Below are 22425 nucleotides of genomic sequence, written 5' to 3' on the forward strand. Positions count from 1 at the left end.
AAAAGACTCTAGACTTAGTTCACACTTCACAAAAATTAACTCAAAATAGCTCACGGACCTAAACGTAAAAGTATAAAACTCCAGAAAATAAGAGGATAAAATCTAGAGAACCTTATGTTTGGTGCTAACTTTTTAGATAGGACACCAAAAGCAAGACCCATGAAAAAAAGAATAAGCTAGATTTCATCAAAAACATGTGCTCTGCAAAAGACACTGTCAAGAGAATGAAAAGACAACCCACAGAATGGGACAAAATATTTGTAAAAAGCATATCTGATAAAAGACCATTATCCAAAATATACAAAGAACTCTTAAAACTCAACAATAAGAAAACGAACAACCTGATTAAAAATGAGCCAAAGACCTTAACAGCCAACTCACCAAAGGAGACATACAGCTAGCAAATAAGCACATGAAAATATGCTCTACAACATGGGTAATCAGGGAAATGCAAATTCAAACAATAAGATGCCCCAGCACACCTATGAGAATGGCCAAAATCCAGAACACCAATAATACCAAACACTAGTGAGGATGTGATGTAGAGCAACAGGTAGCCCTCATTCGTTTCTGGTGGGAATGCAAAATAGTACAGCCACCTTGGAAGACAGTTCGGTTGTTTCTAACAAAATAAAACACCATACAATCTAGCAATAGCACTCTTTTGGTATTTGCCCAAAGGAGTTGAAAACTTAAGTTCCACAAAAGCCTGAACATGAACGTTTATAGCAGCTTTATTCATACTTGCCAAAACCTGGAAGCAATAAAGATGTCCTTCAGTAGGTAAATGTATAAATGAACTGTGATATATCCGGACAATGGAATATTAGCCATGCTAAAAAGAAATGTGCTAGCAGCCCATGAAAAGACATGAAGAGAAATTAAATGCATATGACTATGTGAAAGAAAACAATCTGAAAAGACTACACTTGTATGATTCAACCGTATGACATTCTAGAAAAGGCAAAACTATGGAGAAAGTAAAAAGAACCATGGTAGCCAGGGGTTAGGGAGAAGGGAGAGGGAGGGGTGAACAGGTGTGAATGGGTGAAGCACAGAAGATTTTGAGGGCAATAAATCTACTCTGTGTAAGAGTACAACGGTGGATGCGTTATACATTTGTCCAAGCCCATAGAATGTACAACAGAGAGAACCCTAACATAAACTATGGATGCTGGGTGATTATGATGTGTCAACCTAAGTTTGTCAATTGTAACAAATATACTGCTTTGGTGGATAATGGTGCTAAATGGGAAGGCTGTGTATGTGTGGGGGAAGTGGGTATATGGAGTATCTTTGCACCTTCCTCTAAAGTTTGCTGTGAACCTAAAACTACCCTAAATTATAGTCTTGAATGAACAAAGGAATGAACAAATTAACTAAACTAAAATAAATGCAACACTTTAACATTTAGAGAGTATACTCCCTAAAGCCCACATGAGCATGGCAATGGTAGCATACTCACATTACAATTTTTTCTAATAACCAGTGAGTGCTTACTTTCATGAATCCTTCACTTTTCAATTTGTGCAGTTTGGAGGCTGCATTATGGAGGCGTTTTCTTTGGGAATTCAGGAGGGAGTCCAGCACTTGCCACCATGTACGACAGTTCAACACGAAGGCCAATCCCACTATAGATGCAATTGATATGAGGACAGCATTTACAGTCAGATGTTTTGGGTCAACTCTAAATATAGCCAGAAGGGTAATTCCAGATACAATGCAGCCAACGATAAAAAGGAAGATGACAAAAGATGGGAGACAACATGTTTTTTTCCACTTCTTTTTACCTGTAATGCAACAAATGGTTTTAGTAATTATTAACATATCAAATATCTAGAAAATCCTAACATTATAGTCACAGTACCTGATGAGTCTAATGTTGAAGGTGTGTTTTCATGAAAATAAACTGAACATTCATCCCACCCCCACCCCTATACACAAAGAAGGAAGGAAGGAAATCCTACCCTGAGTATCTTCAGTCTTGAATACTCGAAAAAGCCTGGTTGCCAAAAAGCCAAACTCTCTTTCACAAGCATCCGAGAGGGTTGCAATCATTTCAGCCAGAGAAGTTTCTCCACCTACACTGGACAGTCTGTTGTAATCTGTAAATAAAAACCTTTAAGAAGAGAATAAATAAAATATTACTCTGGTATCAAAAGTAACAAATAACTTCAATGTATGTCATCTTTGCATCATTCACCCTTTATTTTCTTTATGTCTCCGTCAAAAGACTGTTTTTTAAATTCCAAGGAGGGAAAATAATCAGTAATTAGGTAGCTTCCACTTCTAAAATCCTACATACTTTTCTTAGGAAAAAACAGTAACAAAAGTGAAATGTACAGAACCATATGAAGTACCTCTGACTAAGGACAGTTGGGGGGAAGTTATGCCAGAATTTAGATGTGGAATATCAGACACCCCAACAGATCTCATAACACAGTGGTTAAAAGGTGACACCTGCGTGTTGCAGTCACAAGAGTTTTGCGGCACAAATAAGTTTTCTAATACCAACTAAAGAGACTATAACCCTGAAAAAATATTACTTATAGTCATTAAAGAATTTCAAGCCCAGTAATACCATTTAAAAACTCAAGTTTTAAAATGGCTTCTTTTATTTATAGCTTCAACATCTACCAGGGATTGAGAAATAGTTGTAAAATATTCTCTTAACAATTGTTCTTCAAAATTAAATGAATTATTTGTATTTTCAGTCTCTGAGTCATCATGATTTCTGTATTAGTTCCTTTCTCCCTTCCATCTCTAAATTAAACTCTCATCTCAGTCCAGTAGATAAGCATTGTTCTCAGAATAAAATCTGTATTATACTGTGTGGTCTTAACGATGCTATTTTAATTGTTCTAACTGGAAAAAAAGAAACGATCTCATTAATTTAGCCTGGTTTTCTTATTTTCTGTAAAAATATTCCCCCGATTATTTTATTCTGTTTTCCTCTTAACTTTTTCACTTTTAAATCATTTTCTTAATACTTAATTCTATATGATAGTTACTTAAAAGTTTTCACCTTTATTTTTCTCTCACATTCAGTTTTAATATTTTATCTGGTTTGGTCTATTTATTTTCATCTTAAATCACACTTATTTTTTTCTTATAATTTAAAATGTTTTCATCTTTTAATGCATTTTTTTTTTTTTGAGACAGGGTCTCACTTTGTCATCCAGGCTGGAGTGCAGTGACATGATTTTGGCTCACCATACCCTCAACCTGCCAAGTTTAAGCAATCCTCCCACCTCAGCCTCCCAAGTAGCTAGGACTACAGGCATATGCCACCATGCCCAGCTAATTTTTCTATTTTTTTGTAGAGATGGAGTTTCCCTGTTACCCAGGTTTTGAACTCCTGAGCTCAAGCAATTGCCCACTTTGGCCTCCCACAGTGCTGGGATTACAAGGGTGAGCCGTAACACCTGGCCTTAATACATTTTACATTCTTCTTTTGCTTACTTTTATTGAATTTCTTTTGCTTTTAATTTTTTAATCTCTTTTTTTTCCATTTTCCTTTTTTCTGGAGCCTTCTACATTTCCTTTATTCCTGGACTTAAACATTTTTCATCTTTTCTGTTTTCTCATAAATTTCCTACTTAGTATGAATAATAATTTTAGATAGACATGTGAATATATTTCCTGAGCTGAGAAAAGCACAGCTCAGAGAGGGGAGCTGGGTTTCCCAAAGTTAACCGCTCACAGAAGCAGGGGCCAGGTCTCCCACCAGGAGCTCTGTGGGACCAAAGCCAGTGGCTCAACCCCGCCACCATCCAGTGCTCTCTTCAAAGTGTGTTCCAAAGGATGGTAACTGGTGACTTAAGGGAGAAAAATGGTTTATGCTCAAATAAACTTTGGTAAAGGTTAAACAGGTTTCTTTATGGAAAGATGCCTCTGATCCTTTAACATACAAGAGGGATATATAATCTGAAGTGTTTCCCACAGTATTTGACAAGGGCATGTTTTTATTTTCGTATGTAAAAGGTTCCAGGTACCAACGTTTTTTGGAATAGACGTGGAGAAGCTATACCCTATAAACTTTTTTTTTTTTTTTTGAGACAGAGTTTCGTTCTTGTCACCCAGACTGCAGTGCAATGGCACCATCTCGGCTCACTGCAACCTCTGCTTCCTGAGTTCAAACGATTCTCCTGCTTCATCCTCCCAATTACATCCTCCCTGATTATAGGCAGGCGCCATGACACCTGGCTAATTTCGTATTTTTAGTAAAGATGGGGTTTCACCATGTTGGCCAGGCTAATCTCAACTCCTAACCTCAGGTGATCCATCCACCTTCGCCTCCCAAAGTGTTGGTATTGCAAGCGTGAGCCACTGTGCCTGGCCCCTATAAACTTTTTTAAGTGAGAAAGATTTTTTTCTTAATCTTATTAAAGATTTCTTCTGTCAAATGGAACAACTCACCTCACAGGTAAAGCTTTAGTAGTCTGCTCTGGCAATTCAGGTGGATTCACAAACATCAATTTAAGGAGGAGTTCCAAATATCCAATATGTCTTGCCAATCTAGTGCTGAGGACCCAGGCCCAATTCCAACTTTCTCCTTCTCTTCGTCCACCAAAGTAAATAACAACTGAAATTCCAGTTTAAAAAAGTTATCCAAAGCAGTCATTAGTCAAGCAGATCTTTTCTCCAAAGATCAAGTATCAAGTAATGACAGCTAGGCTTACGTCCCATACTATTTCTTAAATACTCCTCAAAGAATTCCTTAACCTCCCCTAAGATACAAAAGATATGAAAAGCAAAAAGTAAACTAAAATATGCCTTAAACAGAAACATAACTGCAGTTCTGATTCAAATGCAAATCACCTTGGATTTATCAGTATTTGCAAGTGATAAAATTGGTTATCAGTTCCTCTAACAGTCAATCTATTTCCTTTCTTGGAATTGAAGACACTCCCAAGAATAGGGATTGTATTATATATTTTTACTTTGGTTTTAGGTAAAATTGAAAGTGCAGATATGATCAAAATGCTCAAGAGCACTCCAGTGATGGCTCGGAAGCCTTCTTTTCAGAAAAAGATTTAAATACAAATCATTAATTAACAAAAAGGGTAAGTATCATAATCTAGAATCTTGCTTCAAGATTATCAAGCAGCACATTAGTTTATTAGCTACTTCGGCGAGTTGTGAGCAATGTTTCTTTAGGAAAATCTGTGAAGCAGCAAAAAGATCAATTTTCTCACCCAATTATGAAAATCACATACAGGTTTTAAAAGACAGATAATGTTTTTTCTTTATCTATGAATCAACATTTTCTCCATTTTTGAAAAAGATAAAGAGCAAAGACTTACTAAAGAATATATATAAGAGAGCCAAGAAGCTCAATGACACTGCTATTCCAAGATTCAGGTCGACCGTGAAGGCAAACAATAAACCAAGCCCTCCACAAAGTAGCAGGGTAAGAAAAACTATAAGCCATGAGAACTGAAAGAGAGGCTCAATCTGTTGTCCAGCGAAGGTTTTCATTTCATCTGAAAGAGAATTTAATATGAAACCTTATTCCTGTTTACTTTAAGAAATATAATTTTTAACTCAATTTGCAGTTTTCACATTTTCAATGTAAACACTTATTGGGCACTTTACTAGGTCCCTAGACAGAATAACCGCTACTTAACCATTTTAACCAGTGTTCTCTTGCCAAAGATGAACATCTCACCCCCAGAAGCACAGCTAGGCCTGACTCAAGCATCCTCTCCTGCTTCACATGGAGGATGTACAAAATCACTTCTCATATACTCCCATCCGTCAAGATTTTCTTGAGATTTATTTTTTTTGTGTGGTTTGCATTAATACAAACAACGAACATTATGCATACGCATATCGTTTCCACATGCAAAAATAAAAACAATACTCTATGTCTTTAAACTACGTATCACTACCATTCCACTGTGATCCTCCTCATCCCTTCTCCCTCCAATCACATTTGAGAATACTGTTCTTAAAGGTCCATGTTGAGCCCAAAGGAGCCCCACACAAGTCATTCTTCGTACAAAATGTGGGGAAATTTTTACTGGTAATACTGAAACCTATCCTTGAAGAATGAGTAAGATTTTTCCAAGCAAAAGGCATGCGTGTTGGGTGGGTGGTAGTGAGGCCAGCTAAGAAGCTGCTAATGGAGGACCCTGGGAATCGCACCTGGTCTGTTCTTGCGAGAGCAGACAGTCCTCTGTGAATGAAGCTGGGGCACATGCCAGAGGTGGTGCTGGCACGTGGAACCATGCAAACTGACAAGTCTATGAAGAAGCCAAAAAACATGCCAGCAAGGGTTTTTTGTGGGGTTATCACACAACTGGATCTGCTTTAGAAACAGAACTCAAATGACCATGTAAAGGACCAACGAGAGGGGAGTTCATCTCAGTAAACCGTGTAACACACATGCTTACACAGAAAGTGGTCCTCCTCTTTATTTCAGAAAAATCCCCAGAGAAAATCTTGTTTTATATACACAGACTTTGTACAAGCAAGCCCTTTACCTTCTAGCTTCTTGAGTAAGAAAGATTTCCCACTTCCCCACTGTGCATATAACCCCACACAAATGGGTGGCTGCATGGTAGGCTCACTGAGAATATCTGCCAGGGCACTGCTATATAAATCATATCCAAGCATGTCACCGTCTGTTTCAGTAGGAGACAAGTGCCCTGTAATTAAAGCACATCATATCTTACATTAAACAGTGGCATCATTATTAGAAAGAAACATCTATTTATTGTTCATTTGATTAAAGAGAAAAAAATTATTTCAAATGTTTATACCCATATAAAGACCATTTCAGGAAGTCTCCAAGCCTACTCTGACTTGGAAAGCTTGATTTACTTTTAAAAATTTTAAATCTACTTGATTTAAAATTTTTTTAAAAAAGTTTAAGATTCTTAAATTACTATGATATTTCATAGAACTGAAGATATCTATTGATTATATGATACATCATTTTTATGTAAAACTAAGAAAGTACAAAATGCTGCCAGATTGTGACACCATGCTTTCCCACCCATCACTTAAAAGACACATTCCAATTTCAGAGATGTTAAATTGTGGGAATGGTGTGCATTTTAGAATCAATAAAATATTATGATTAACACAAATGAGTATATAAAATTAAATGTAATATGTGTAATATCTATAAAAAGAAAGATATAAAATGTTACCGAAGAACATAACAGATAATAAGAAAAAAAGAAACAATCTATGAGTCCAGACTGAAAGTTTCAACAATTCTACCACTTTAAGGCAGTTCTAATTAAAACCCATGAAAATTTTGTTTTAACTGAAAGAAGAATGGTAAGAATAGGAAAAAAAGACTACTGAAGGGTAGTTGTCACTAGAGAAGAATAAAAATATAAAACTACAATAATTTGAACATTCTGGAACTCATATAGGCTATTAACATAAGAGGCATTTCAAACAAGGCAAGAAATGATGAATTAATAAGTGGTATAAGGAAAGTTAAATCATTCATGAAAAAAATTGAATTAAAATGCTACATATCTTGTAGCCTTAACAAAATTTTCTGAAACATTAAAAAATTAAGTAGAAAAAAGTAAAACCATAGAACTACTAGAAGAAAACATAGCAGAAACTTTTAAAACCTGTTTAAAAGGGCCTTTCTTTCTCCGTGTAATACCAAGGCCAGAACCTCAGGAAAAGACTCATAAGTGAGCTACAAAAACGTGTGACTTTTGAATGGGGAATAAAAAACCAGGTGCATCGACTGAGAGTTTGCTGATGGGAGGGAAACACAGCACATAGGACAGAACCAGGATCAATATCCATAAGTCAGAAAGACTCTTAGATCAACTTTTTTAAAATATTAAAAACTAAAAAGTGGGTAAAGGATACAAAAAGGAAACTGGCAAGAACACAAAGAGGCGATGAATATATTACACATTATCTAGGCCAAAAGGCTAAGAAGCAATAGTCTTTGAATATATTAAAAGATCTCAATTTCACTAATAATTTTAAAACACAAATTGAAATTAGTTTTTTTCTCATTTATCTGATTACCAAAGAGTAAGAGGCTGGAAACACCCAGTGCCAGCAAGCTTGTGGGGAACTGTAGCATCTTACATTGCCAGAGGGAGAAGAAAGTTTTACAACCATTTTGGAAAGTCTATCAAAACCGTGGGCCTCCATTGACTTGGCAGTTCTACTGCTGGGAATTTACTCTAAGAAAATAATCCTAATTGTACCCCCTGAATCTATAATAACAATTTTAAAAAGAAAGAAAAAAAATCCTAAAAATAAGAGTCAATGGATACATGCACAAAAGGCGTTCACTGCAGCACTAGCTGTTAGCAAAACAAACTAAATATTAACCAATAGAGAAACCCCATGATGAAAGACTGTGCAATAATTAAAGTATGACACTTGAGATTTTTGTAACATAGTATAACTCAATTTTCCTTTTTTAAAACTATATACATAATATGTAACATTTTTATAAGCATAAAGAAAAGCCTGGAGGGTCATTAGACAATTACAAGCTGAGAGATAGGGGAAAACGGGGAATTTTCACCTTCTGCTATACTCATGTTTTCATTCTTGAAATGTAATTAGTGCACATTACTATTACAAGAAAACATATTTTAAAAGACAAAAAATCATTAAAAAAAAAAAAAAAAAAGGAATTATGGCCAGGCACAGTGGCTCATGTCTGTAATCCCAGCACTTTGGGAGGCCAAAGTGGGAGGATAACCTGGGCCCAGACCAGGGAACATGGCAAGACCTCATCTCTACAAAAAAAAAAAAAAAAAAAAAATTAGCAGAGCATGGGAGCATGGGCCTGTAGTTCCAAGTACTCAGTAGGCTGAGGTGGGAGGATGGCTTGAGCCCAGGAATTTGAGGTTGCAATGAGCTATGATTGTACCACTGTACTCCAGCCTGGGCAACAGAGTGAGACCCAGTGCAGTGGTGTGATCCTGGTTCACCGCAACCTCCATCTCCCTGGCTCAAGAGATCCTCCCACCTCCGCCTCCCAAGAAACTAGGATTACAGGCACACTACCATGCTCGGCTAATTTTTAAATTTTTTTGTAGAGACAAGGTCTCACTATATTGCTCAGGCTGGTCTCCAACTCCTGGGCTCAAGCAATCCTCCCACCTTGGCCTCCTCAAGTGATGGGATTACAGGCATGGCCACCATGCCTGGCCTTATTTTCCATATTTTTTTAATGGAACATTCATTATTTAAAAGTTCAGTTAGGAACAAAACTCAATACTTACTGGCTCCAAATATTTGAGTTAAGATACTCTTCTGATGGCTACAGTCAATATTATAAGGAGTCTCTCCTGCTTTGTTGGGCCTATAAAGTAACCGTCCATCTTTGGGGTTTCTTAAAAGTAGTTCAGCCAGTTTCCTACTCCTTCCACGAATAGCAATATGCAAGGGAGTATCTCCTTTCTGAAATATAATAGGAGGAAACTTGAACTTTCATAGCTTGATATATAGTATGCAGAGAGTAACAATTTTTATGTTTCTGTAAAATAACAAAATCTGAACTTTTCTTATTTTTCATATAAAGCACATAATATGAATTTGTATCTCTATCTTCCCCATAATTTCTTTCTGTAGATCCTCACCCAGCTTTGCTCAGATATTATTTCTCCCAAAGCCCTCTAGAATGAAGGTCATTTTTTTTCTCCTTCCCTTAACTCAGTGAAAGAAGAGAAGCAACAGGCTTTCTCACTGCAGCTCCTCCTAGGCCATGGGTCCACTTCATTAGCATCCCTCCATCATCCAAATATTTATTGTATAAGGATATCAATGACCTTCCTCAACTAATTTAAATTCTGTTTCACAGCTTTCTTCATTTGTCTAGAAAGCTTTACAATTCATGCTGATAGCCATCCAAGACAAGTGATCTTGTCAGCTCCAATGACCTTTGTCAGCCATTTGCACAGGGAACCCTTTTAAATCTCATCACTCTACATTCTCCACAGGTGTCCTCTATGTACAGCTATCCCCTTCTGACTCTCTCCTCACCTCTTCCTTTCTCCTCAACTTTCCCTTTTCCCTATCAACCCACCTTCTCTCCTTATTAGCATCTCCAATCATTAGTGTTCACATCCAACAGTAATGAAAGCTAACATGTAAATTTCAAAAGCCCTCTTTGGGCTGCAAAGTGCTCTCCTACTGATTACTTCACAAACACCTTAACAAATTAAATTCTCAGTTCTCAGCCACACTGATCTCTAGGACACTAAATGAAAATAACCTACACTGTTCTTCCTGTGGCTTCCAAGGTACGACCTTATCTTGAACTTTTCATCTTCTAGACTTTCCTCCCATGTCCTAAAAAATGTGTCATCATAACTATGCACCAAGCTCACTATCTGTAAGGCTCTTTGCTTGTTACTTTGGAGGATACAAAGATGAAAGACAAAATAGTTGCTGGCCTTAAGTGGCTTATGTCGTAATAGAAAGAGACTGGATAAACATGCACAATTTTAAAACTGCAGTATGACACACTGCATAAGAGAAGTCCATTTTGACTTGAGCTTTTCTCTTTCTTCAACTGATCATCTTAGTCACTCCCAGGTAACTCTTGTTTCCTAGTAACTGTCAAATTTCCATCACAAGCCTTGATTTCTTGCCTAGATTCCAGTACTAGACTTCCCAATGTCTATTGACCACAGACTCCTGAATGTCTTATCAGCCCTCAAACTAAACGTATCCAAATCTAATTTCATCTTATTTTCCCATCTCAATTCCAATTCTCATCCCCAAATCTGTGAGACGACAAAACATCAGCAGCAGCATTTCTACCAGATACAAAATTTCTATAAATGTGGGAGGATATTAGCACACTTTGCTGACAGGCTGAAGATTATCAGAGAGCAGTGACGGGCGAGGTAAAAATAACATTAATCATCATTCTTAAAATTGTTTTTCTAAATTATCTATGAAGATCAAGTTCAAGACTTTTATAAGTTTGTATCCCAAATTCTAGCAGGTTAGCACTTTACCCATTCTCAGGAGGAATGTGTTCATGAACAACTGTTCCCACTATCATGTGTATTGTCAGCAAGTATCATGTGCTAACTCTGGGGACAGCAACACACAAAAGAATCCCAAGGCAGAGTCCTTCAAGAAACTTATTAATGAGTATGAAACAATTACTTACAATAGCACATTATACAATTAACAGGCTATTTGGAACCCTGAAGGGTACAGTCCAGTGGATCTGTATCGCAAATTGGGGGACCAGTGTCAGATGGGTCAGTGGCAGATTGGAAAAAACAGGCGTTATAAAAAGTTTTCTTGAAAGCTACATATATTCAATTCTGAAAACTCTTCTTTGACTTTATGTCTTCTAATTAATATTAAATTTTCCTTTGATATGACATTATGTTGATATAATGACAGGTGGGGAGGTGCTTTGTTTTAAAATGATGTTGTAACTTGGCAAAATGAAACGCAAACACACATTGACTCTTGACTCCCTGTTTTTGTTTTAACTGCCTTAAAATAACAGAAAAATCAACTTCAACCTACTGTTAATTAGAAAAGCCCAAATCTTATCATTCATCAGAGGAGAAAATTTACAATATTATTTCTACTTCATACATCAATCAGTTCATTTCTTTTCTGGGGTAAAATCAAATTAAAGTACAAAAAGAAGTAAGCTTGTTTAAAATAAAAAGAAACGAAAATGAAAAATCAAATCTATATGAAGTGCTCAGCCATTCAGAGCTAAACTTATTATAGAAAATATGAAAATTTCTCTAAAAGGATTATAGCAAGAACATGCAACAGAACACATTATCTGCCATCAGTGAACACTGACACCGTCTGCTTTGAGAGTCAGCCTCCTCCAGCCCCTGTAAATTCTTTCCTCCTGTTTATCTGCAACAAGCTCTGCCCTGATGAAAGTAGTGCCTCCTCCTCATGTGGTTGTCAATGGCTGTGCCCCACAGCTGCTGTGAGCCATAGAAGGAAATAGGAAGCAGCTGCATGCTGAGACACCCACTCCTCAGCGTGCTCCTGCGTGGGATCCAAATCCCACACAGACATCCCCAGCAAGTAATCTCTCCCCACACAACCTGAAATCAGATCCCCATTAAATCCACTCCATATAGAGGTCAGTGTACTAACAGCTCTCCGCGCAGTGTTCTCTCCCCACAGATGTTTTACCTTATCTACAGCAGACACTTTAGCCCCTTTATCTAGCAACAGCTCCACCACTTCAATATTTCTCATCTTGGTAGCCTTTATAAGTGGTGTTTCACCATCCTGTGGGCATAAATAAGAATGTTTACCAGATTAATAGCTTCACTCCTAAGTGTTTATGTCATACAAATGCACATGTCAAGAAATATCTGACTCTGGTAACAGTCTATATTTAAAACCCTCTCAAGAAAACATAAAAGCTAAAAACAACAAAAAATGCTTTTCCTTTACAACCACTCATTTGTATCAAAGTGACTTTAAATCACGTAGCCAGGTGTGGGACCTCCCCCACCTGCTCGTAAGCTACAGCTGGCAGCAGTGGCTGCTTCTGCCCTTCCCCAAGTTCTACCACTGACCTGGGGCAGCCCCTCCAGAGGCTACTTCCCATTCTCCCCACCAACCAACCCATAGCCCAGCCTGTCAACATCCAGGTAACCCAGTGTCCAGGGTTTTTCAGAAATGTACACCAACATCGCCTCAGTTCGCAGTGAAACCATTTGATACAAGCGGTATGCCTTCAGAAAACCTCAAAAGAGTTCATGATTGCTTTTAAAAACCAAAGGAAAGAAAACAAGGAGGGACCACAATTCAGCACTGAGTTAGACAAAAATCTGGTCAGAAGCTGCAGGTAGTCATACTGGATGACACCAAGGTCCAAAAGAAAAAAAAAAAAGAGCATCACGGAGCCACCTGCAAACCAGAAGGAATCCCAGAAATTTTCTACCCTGGGATACTGGAAGTACCATCACTGATTTAGAAATTGGCTGGTCCTGATCTACGGCACATGAAATAGGATTCTTATGGGTGACTTTATAATTTTGGCTTATTCATTAAGAATTCCTGCTGTATCAACCCAGAATTCCAAATATATTTTCCCTACAGAAAACGATTACACATAGGCTAAATACAAGACCACAATATTAGATAATTTTGTATTTTTTATATGATTTGAGTAAAATAGATGAAAGTAATGAGTCTGGAGAACCAACCACCAGTCACAGTGGTTATTTATTTATTCATTTAAAGAGAATAAATGGGTTTCACTCTAGGCAGGGTCTCACTCTACTGCCTAAGCTGGCTCGGAACTCCTGCACACACACAGTCTCCACACAGAGAAACGTATTCTGCATCCCAGATAGCAGGAGCACAAGTGAATTTCGGGGGAAAGGATCCGTCCAAATAATAACAATTTATGGATGGCTGATACTGTACTTTCTGAAAAGCATTTAATTGAAGTAACAAATAGCACACTGTATTTTGCTATGAATACACAAATCCTGAAAGGATATAAATTTACTTCTCAATTTGATATAGAATATTACCAGTAAAATCAGTGTAACACTAACATCCAAGATGACTGAACTAAAATGAGCACTACTAACATTCAGCAGGAGGTGTTGTTAACAGAACAGAAATGCCATGCATACCTTTGTGCATATTTCAGTGTCAGGATTGCACTGTAAGATATCTCTCACCATCGTTGCATTTCCTTTCTCAACAGCCCAATACAAAGCAGTTTTATTGTCCTGTATAATTTTTAAAAACATCAAGAATCACTTCATGTAAGATACAATATTTAAAACTGCGGCCTGTAAATACAAAACATCATTTCTGTCAGAAAGCATACCAACAGGCAGTATGGTAGGAAATACCATTAATCCTTGTGCTATCTTGCAGATACTTTTGAGAAATTCTTTATGAAAGAAGCCTAGAAAAACTGCATATTACTTGACCTAAAAAGTAGCAATCCCACATACTTAATCAAGTAAACTGTAGTTTTGTAATGTAATCAGATTTCAGGAACATGCACTGGGTTAGGAGTCATCAATACCTGAACTCTGTAAACTAGCACAACTCACTTGACTATTCTGACCCTTGGATTTTCATCTGTAACATGCTATAAATACTTCCCATTTTTTCAAAAGATAATGCATGAAAATGTACTTCACAAATATAAGGCATTATCATTTTTAGCTTTCTTAATTTCATCCATCCTATACCCTGATACTGCCTTGATCAGATCCTTTAAAATCTTTCTTATCTAGCTCAAAAACCAAAATCAATCCACACAGACCTTGAAAGTAGAGCTAGAGAACAACAACAAAAAAGGAATTCAAACATAGAAGAGGATGAAAAGACCCAAGGTAGTCAGCTGAAAGTCCAAATAGATGACCTAGAACCCTTCTTTCAGTGGCAATGTTTTTAACCCAGGAGATAATGAATGACTTTTTGCAGCAGCCACATTAAGTTCCCAATACCAAAATTTCCCCAACAGAGTTTCTCTTCTAAAAAATGAACACTAACCACTCAACTCAAACTTCTCAGGCCCCATCTCCCTTGCCATTTCATTTCTCCACCTCTCACCCCACCATCCCCACCATCATGCCTAACACCCCACTGCCCAATGCCAAATGATGTACTCATTAGGTATGGAATGCATCTTTCACTTTCTAATTCTCTCAAATTTTCTCATCCTACTACCACTGCCCTTGTCTGAAATACAAGAAAGACAGCCTTCTTTTTCTCTATTTTTTTTTTAAGATCCAGGGTCTTACCTGTCACCTAGGCTGGAGTGCAGTGGCACAGTCACAGCTCACCATAACCTCAAACTCCTGGGCTCAAGAGATCTTCCCACCTCAGCCTCCCAAAGAGCTGGGATTACAGGCACCAGCCACCCGCCAGGGTCTCCACCTATTTAAATCCAACTCATCTTCAAATTTGGCTTGAGTTCTACCTTCCTCTAAAAGCCCCCAACATAAGCCCTACTTTCCCCACCTCAAGACTCATATTTGAACCTTTTGCCAAGCAATCAATCATATACCATCTTGTGGCTTCACTTTTTACGTTAAATAAAAGCATACAAATAAACTAAAAGCTTTCAAATTAAAATACATGTGTCTTAAAGACAAGAGGCCCATGTTAATTCTGCCCATAACACTGGCATAATATTTATAGTTTGATTCAAAAATGGATTTGGACACGAGATTTTTGGTCAAATACAAGAAAAAAAATGAGCAGAAATGCAGACTGTCCAACAACAAAATGAGACACCAAGAACTTTTTCTAAAGTCTGAAGTTCCTGAAGTATTTGATAAATTCACAACTGTGGGCAAGGCTTTTATCTAAAATTAATAACCTCTGTGGTTCTGTGAACTATGATTGCCTTAAGCAATGTCCACAGGCACTACCAAGCAGTCCCAGCAAAGTCAAGCACAGTGGGGAAAAAGGAGAAGAAAATAAAACAATAACAACAGAAGAACAGCATATGAAGAAGAAGACAAAATGGGAGAAAACACTAAAGAAAATAAGTACCAGATACTCAAAGTGCTACCAACTCTCTGTAACTACTCATTATAGTTTTGAGAATTGAATCTATATAGACACAGTAGTCACGATAGTATATTCTAAAAACATGAGCTTTTTGATTTACTTCCATCTACATTTAACTCAACATTAATATAGAAAGTTTACAATAATGGCAGTGAAACTTACTGTTAAATGTACTAGGGTTTACAAGTTTATCTCCATAGGGAAGTAGGATGAATAACATTATGATCAGTCAACATTTACAACCAATTATACTCTAAGATAGCAACTGCACTGTAATCATACATACCTGTCCTCTAATGTCTATATCAGCATATTTTTGGAGAAGCGCTCGAACAATTTCAACATGACCACCTCTGACGGCGCCAATCAACACAGTATCCCCACTCTAGGAAGATAAAAAAAAAAAAAAAAAAAAAAAAAAAAGGTGAATTGATAAGAAGCACTCTTTTGATGTTAATCGTTTTTTTTTTTTCCTAAAAATTTCTTGGAAAAAGTCTATTTCTAAATAAGAGAAAAATTTATTACTTAACTAATATGAATACCTGATGTTAACAGACATCAGAGTAAGGAACAGAGGACTTTATGCCCCAAAATGAGGACTCTGAAATTCCTAAAGAAAGTCTAGAAAGACCAGTTACTCAGAACAATAATCTATTCTCTTTGAAGGTAACTGCCATTACAAATGTAAATTAAATACAATGATGCTGTGGCTGTCAATGAACCAGATGAACATTTTAAAATCATACAGTAAAAATCTTGTGGAATAATGCTATATGATAAAAGCCATGAATTCTCAAAAAAAAAAAAAAAAAAAAAAAAGGAGCTGTAAAACTATCAGTCAATCTACAGCCACATTTAATTAAGGGAGAAAGTTAGATCCCCAACCAGCATCCATGAAAATCTAGCTGATTTGGCAGTTACAGGCCGGTACTGCATTAAGATTCATTCCCTAGAATAAAACTAAGACAAAGTTCATGACCTCATGAGGACATCACTTTCCCTGAAACTATATTCACCAAGCAACAATCATTTTCAGTTCATATCTTCCTATACTTAAAATATTGGACAAATTTTAGTTGTGAACATTAGCATTAACATGGGTGCAGACTAGTAAACTTATAAAAGGTTACAAATATTTCACTGCTTACAATGTGCCATTCACCATTCTAGGTACTAGGAAAAAAGACAGACAGGGTCCTACATCTGGAAGAATTTACAGCCTGGCAGAGAACACAATATATAATAAACAAAAAACCACACAAACACTATGCAAATAAAATAAAGTAATGTTTTAGAAAGTGACCACTAGTTAGGCTAGGCATGATGGCTTATGCCTGTAATCCCACCACTTTGAGAGGCCAAAGCAGGAGAATCACTTGAGGCTAGGAGTTCAAGACCAGTCTGTCAATATAGAGAGACCCTATCTCTTAAGGGAAAAAAAAAAAAAAAAAAAAAAAAACCTAAAAAGAATTAGCCAGGCATGATGGCATGCACCTGTAGTCCCAGCTACTTGGGAGGCTAAGGCAAGAAAGATTGCTTGAGTCTAGGAAGTCGAGGCCACAGGGAGCTGTGATCACGCCACTGCACTCCAGCCTGGGTAACAGCACAAGACCATGTCTCAAAAAAAAAAAGGTGATCAGGTAGCTACTTTGGATTGGGTAGCTGACGACCTTTCCAAGGAGGTAACATTGAAGCTGAAGTGGGACAACAAGAAGCCAACCACAAGATCAGCATTCCAGACTAAGAGCACAGTTGCCGCAAAGGCTCCACAGTGGAACAAGCTGAGTGTGTTCAAGAAGGGAAAGAGGCAAACACAGCTGCAGGCTATGAAAACTGGCAGAAGAGGGGTACAAAGTGGGGACAGAGGTTAGACAAAGATGATGTGTCATGTCTATCAACTAAAAAGATAACATTCATCCTCAGTGCAAGAGGAAGTCTTGGATGGCTTTAAACAAAGAAGTACACATGAGATTTATTGTTTTAAAGATCACTCCAAGATCAGAGTGGAGAATCCAGTTGCAATGCTACTTCTGTAACAGCAGCACCACCACAGATAGTGGCTTCAGCTAGGAGGTGATAGTGGAATGAAAACAGGTGGACAGATAAAGGATTTGTTTTGGAGTAAAGTCAACAGAACCGGCTGGAGGGTAGGTGAGGAAGAGAGAAATCAAGGCTAATGCACAGGATTTGGGGCTTTAAAAGCAGGGTGAATGGTGGTGCCACTTGCTGAGATAGAGAATGAGGGAAAAGCAGGTTTGGGGTGAAAAAAACAAGGCATTTGTTTTACTATAAGTTGAAGAAAGACAATTAGACATTCAAGTGGAGAGTTAAGGTAGAAGTCAATCAGCAACTGTGAGCTCAGAGAAAGAGTTAGGGCACAAAAAAAGCACCCCTACAGTGACACATCAAGGCCAGTTAGAGAGTAATAGCATATGTTACATTTTCAATAACAACATTATTTGACAAAAATTAGAAAGGACATTCTTTCAGAAAGATTGAACTATTTTTTAACGTATTAGTTTCAAAGGCAAAAATAAAACTTATCCTAAAACAAGTTTATGTTATGCATGAGAATCTTGAAAGTTAGTAAGAAGACACTAAGGTCATCTTTCATCCACTTCACCACCAGGACACAAATGTAAAATAGGCGACCTACCCTGTCAGGAATGTTCACGTATGTTCCAGCATCGAGCAGATCCTGCACAATCTCTGTATGTCCCTCCTTTGATGCAATCATCAAAGCTGTATTTCCATCTTTATCTGTTAAATTTACATTTGGATTCCTCTTCAGAATTTCTTTTACTGACTGTGTGTAGCCTCCTTTCACTGCCACAATAAGTGCAGTCATTGAATTCTAAAAACAACAACAAAAACAAAACAAAACACAAGCCCAAGAAATTAGTGTATTCTAGAAAATACATGGTTTATGCCATAATCATAAAACTAATGTCTTTGAACAGGTGGTCTACTACTGTCACTTCCAATAGTAAAATACCAAAATAAATAGCAAGAAATATACCAAAAATGACTAGGAGGCATCTTTCATTTTTGAAAATATATTAATTATCTTCAGTCATTAGAGCTGTTATGAAGTTGAGTTCTTTAAATGATAATTTCAAACTGGACTCATTTGCAATGAACAAATTCACTAATGTAACGAAGGATAAAATAGTTGACAGGGTCCTTAAACACATTCTAAATTAAATAATCCAAAGTCAGCTAAATTAGACTTCAAGAATTGTTTATAATAAAACCCATAAAAACCACTAAACAATGAATGAATAGCCATGAGCTATTTCCAAAAAAGTGTAATATATTCTTTGTCTTTCACAGTGATCTAGAAACCACATTTTCAAAAACTCTTAGTAATTCTTTTAAAAACTGCATATCTATTTTGTAACAATAAATCAGGCCAGGTGTGGTGGCCCACACCTATAACCCCAAACCTTTAGGAGGCCAAGGCAGGAGGACTGTTTGAGGCCAGGAGTTCAAGACTAACCTAGGCAACATGAGACCCTGTCTCTAAATAAACAAACAATAAATCAAGAGAAGACTGTGTCTCTTTACCAGAAGTGTATTAAAATTGCTTCTTCAGGTGTTCAACTACTTCAAGCTGTCATATAATTTCCTTACAGAAATATTTTAGATCAGCCCCCAAAATTAAGCTGTCACTCTCTCACATATTAAAATAAAATAACACAGCCTTTTCAAATTCTTGAGCCATCAGTCATCATACAAACAAGCCACCCATTGATTTGACCGACTGTCTAGAAAGGAGGCAGGTGGAAGGTATTGCATCTGCAGTTGCCTACAGACCATGCTGCCTCCACCAGCACAAAAACAGGACCTACGCCTTGAAGACTGGAAATGAGCAGCTCCTGCCAGTGTGCAAACAGGAGGAACTGGTTGATAGTGTGCCAAAAGTATGATATAAAGAGTTTACTCTTGTTTCACTGCAACCTGAGATCTGGTAATATCTCTTCTCAGAATCCTTTATGATCCACTCACATAATGTAATAATTTTGCAGGGGCCGGGCGCGGTGGCTCACGACTGTAATCCCAGCACTTTGAAAGGCCGAGGTGGGCAGATCACAAGGTCAAGAGATCAAGACCATCCTGGTCAACATGGTGAAACCCCATCTCTACTAAAAATACAAAAAATTAGCTGGGCATGGTGGCGCGTGCCTGTAATCCCAGCTACTCAGGAGGCTGAGGCAGGAGAATTGCCTGAACCCAGGAGGCGGAGGTTGCAGTGAGCCGAGATCGCGCCATTGCACTCCAGCCTGGGTAACAAGAGCGAAACTCCGTCTCAAAAAAAAAAAAAAAAATTTGTAAGTAAGCAGTCTTGTATTATGTTAACTGTTTCTTGTGCATAAAAATTGTTTCCTTTAACCATATACTTATAGGCTTAAGGGAAAAGAGATATTAGGCTTCTTCCTCTCCCCAACACGACTGGGTCAGGCTGGGGAATGAGGAATTAATAATTGCTAATCGGTAAGATGTAGCTAACCAGTTTTTAAGCTTTCTGAGTTCTGACTGAACCCAGAAAAAATCAGCTGAGTTCTGATTTTTTAAAATCTGTTCATTGAAAAAGGAAAATAAGGCATAGCTAAAAATATACCAAAATTGCAATATTACTTTAAAATTTTTAAGAAAAAGTATTTTATTGCAGCACAATGTTTTTCCACAATTAATGTTAAAAACTATTTAATTTGAACAGTTTATTAATCAATTTGTACTGGGGTAGGAAAAAACAAACTCCATTTCACCTACATTCTGACAACACTAAATACTTCTCTGGTGAGATGTGTGGGGTTTTTCCCCATCCATCAAGCAAGCAATCAATTCTACAGCGGACACCAGCTGGGTATTCTCCAACTCAATTCTGACACTACTTACCTGGAGATAGCACCAGACCCCACAGGCGACTGCTCTGCGCCCAAGTCTGCCCCTGCTTCCCATGCCAATGAAAGCTCCGGTTGTTTGACTGACTGGCTATAAACTGGAGCTCCCACAACCCCCTCGAGTTCGATGAATTTGCTAGAGCAGCTCACACAGTTCAAGGAAGCAACATTTACCAGTTTCCATAAGGGATATTTTAAAGGATAGAAATGATCAGGCAAATGAAGACATACATAGGATGAGGTCTAAAAGGGTCCTGAGCACAGGAGCTTCTGTCCCCATGGAGTTGCAGTATGCCACCCTCCTGGCATGGGGATGTGTTCTTGGTCTGGTTCCTGGAAGCCCCCTGAACTCAGTCCTTTTGGGTTTTTATGTAGGCTTCATTATGAAGGGATGATTTATTAAATCATTGGTCAATGATGATCAATGCAATCTTCAGCTCCTCTCCCCTCCCCAGAGGTGGTGGGTTAGAGCTGTGAGTTCCAACCCTCTGAGCATATGGTTGGTGTCCCTGGCAACCAGAGCCTCAACCAATGGGGTTATCTAGAAACTTTCCAAAAATTACCTCATTAACATAAGCTCAAGTGTGCTTAAAAGGGGCTTATGATAAGAAACAAAAGAATGTCTTTTATCTTTATCTCTCTAGAACTGTTCCAGAGCGGTTTCAAGAACCAAGGACAAAAGGCCAAATATAACCAAAGATACTCTTATTACTGTAGTCACTTATGAAATTACATAGGCTATAGGAGCAGTCAGCTGGGAACCATGGACAAAAACCAAAATAGTCATGCACAGCACACTTTCATCAATGACAGATGGCACATACAACAGAAGTTCCATAAGATTATGATACTAGATTTTCACTGCATGTTTTCTGTGTTTAGTTACGTTTAGATACAGAAATATCATTGTCTTACAACTGCCTATAGTATTCAGCACAGTAAGATACTGTACAGGATGCAGCCTAGAAGCAATGGGCCATACCATATAGCCTAGGTACATAGTAGGCTATACCATTCAGATGGTGTAAGTGCACTCTATGATGTTCCCACAATGGTGAAATCACCTAATGCCACATTTCTCAGAATGTATTCCCGTCATTAAGCAACACATAACTCTCTATATATCATACTAAGATCACTGACGGCTATTCTTCATACTTTTAGCCACCCCAAATGTAAGTGCATTAGCAACAGATCCTTAAAAGCATTTATTTATAGTATATATGTTTATAATATAATGTACTTAGGGTAACAGAAAATGTTTGTTTTTCTGTTACTATCATTTTAGAACTAGTGGGAAATTTTTCTAAGCATATACTAAAGAAATAAATTCTCTCTCTTGAGCCCGCACAGCCAAGACAATCCTAAGCAGAAAGAACAAAGCCAGAGGCAACACGCTACCTGATTTCAAACCATACTACAAGGCTACAGTAATCAAAACAGCACAGTACTGGTACCAAAATAGAGATACAGACCAATGAAACAGAACAGAGGCCCTGGAGGCAACGCTACACATCTACAACCATCTGATCTTTGACAAACCTCACAAAAACAAAAAATGGGGAAAGGATTCCCTGTTTAAAAAATGGTGTTGGGAAACCTGGCTAGCAGTATGCAGAAAGCAGAAACTGGACCCCTTCCTGACACCTTACACTAAAATTAACTCCAGATGGATTAAAGACTTAAACATAAGACTTAACACCATAAAAACCCTAGAAGAAAACCTAGGCAAAAGCCATTCAGGACATAGGCATAGGCAAGGACTTCATGACTAAAATACCAAAAGTATTGGCAACAAAAGCCAGAATAGACAAATGAGACCTAATTAAACTCCAGAGCTTCTGTACAGCAAAAGGAACAATTATTAGAGTGAACTGGCAACCAACAGAATGGGAAAAAATTTTTGCAATCTACCCATCTGACAAAGGGCTAATATCCAGAATCTACAAAGAACTAAAACAGATTTACAAGGAAAAAGCAAACAAACCCATCCAAAAGTGGGCAAAGGATA

General features: G+C 37.6%; 1 protein-coding gene across 14 annotated transcripts in view; it reads right to left on the bottom strand.

The window, feature by feature from the left end:
* KIDINS220 (kinase D interacting substrate 220) overlaps positions 1–22425 on the bottom strand; it is a 114570-nt gene that overhangs the window by 61988 nt on the left and 30157 nt on the right. For all 14 annotated transcript variants that reach the window (XM_074393701.1, XM_074393689.1, XM_074393693.1 and 11 more), the window contains 10 exons: positions 18167–18364; positions 15797–15895; positions 13608–13706; positions 12145–12243; positions 9234–9411; positions 6489–6653; positions 5307–5486; positions 4420–4585; positions 1968–2119; positions 1501–1790 (listed from right to left, as the gene is read on the bottom strand). In XM_074393701.1, coding sequence (XP_074249802.1) covers positions 1501–1790; positions 1968–2119; positions 4420–4585; positions 5307–5486; positions 6489–6653; positions 9234–9411; positions 12145–12243; positions 13608–13706; positions 15797–15895; positions 18167–18364 — 1626 coding nt within the window. The remainder of the gene's footprint in view (positions 1–1500; positions 1791–1967; positions 2120–4419; positions 4586–5306; positions 5487–6488; positions 6654–9233; positions 9412–12144; positions 12244–13607; positions 13707–15796; positions 15896–18166; positions 18365–22425) is intronic.

Source organism: Saimiri boliviensis, chromosome 1 (genome assembly GCF_048565385.1).
Source record: "Saimiri boliviensis isolate mSaiBol1 chromosome 1, mSaiBol1.pri, whole genome shotgun sequence".
NCBI lineage: Eukaryota > Metazoa > Chordata > Mammalia > Primates > Cebidae > Saimiri > Saimiri boliviensis.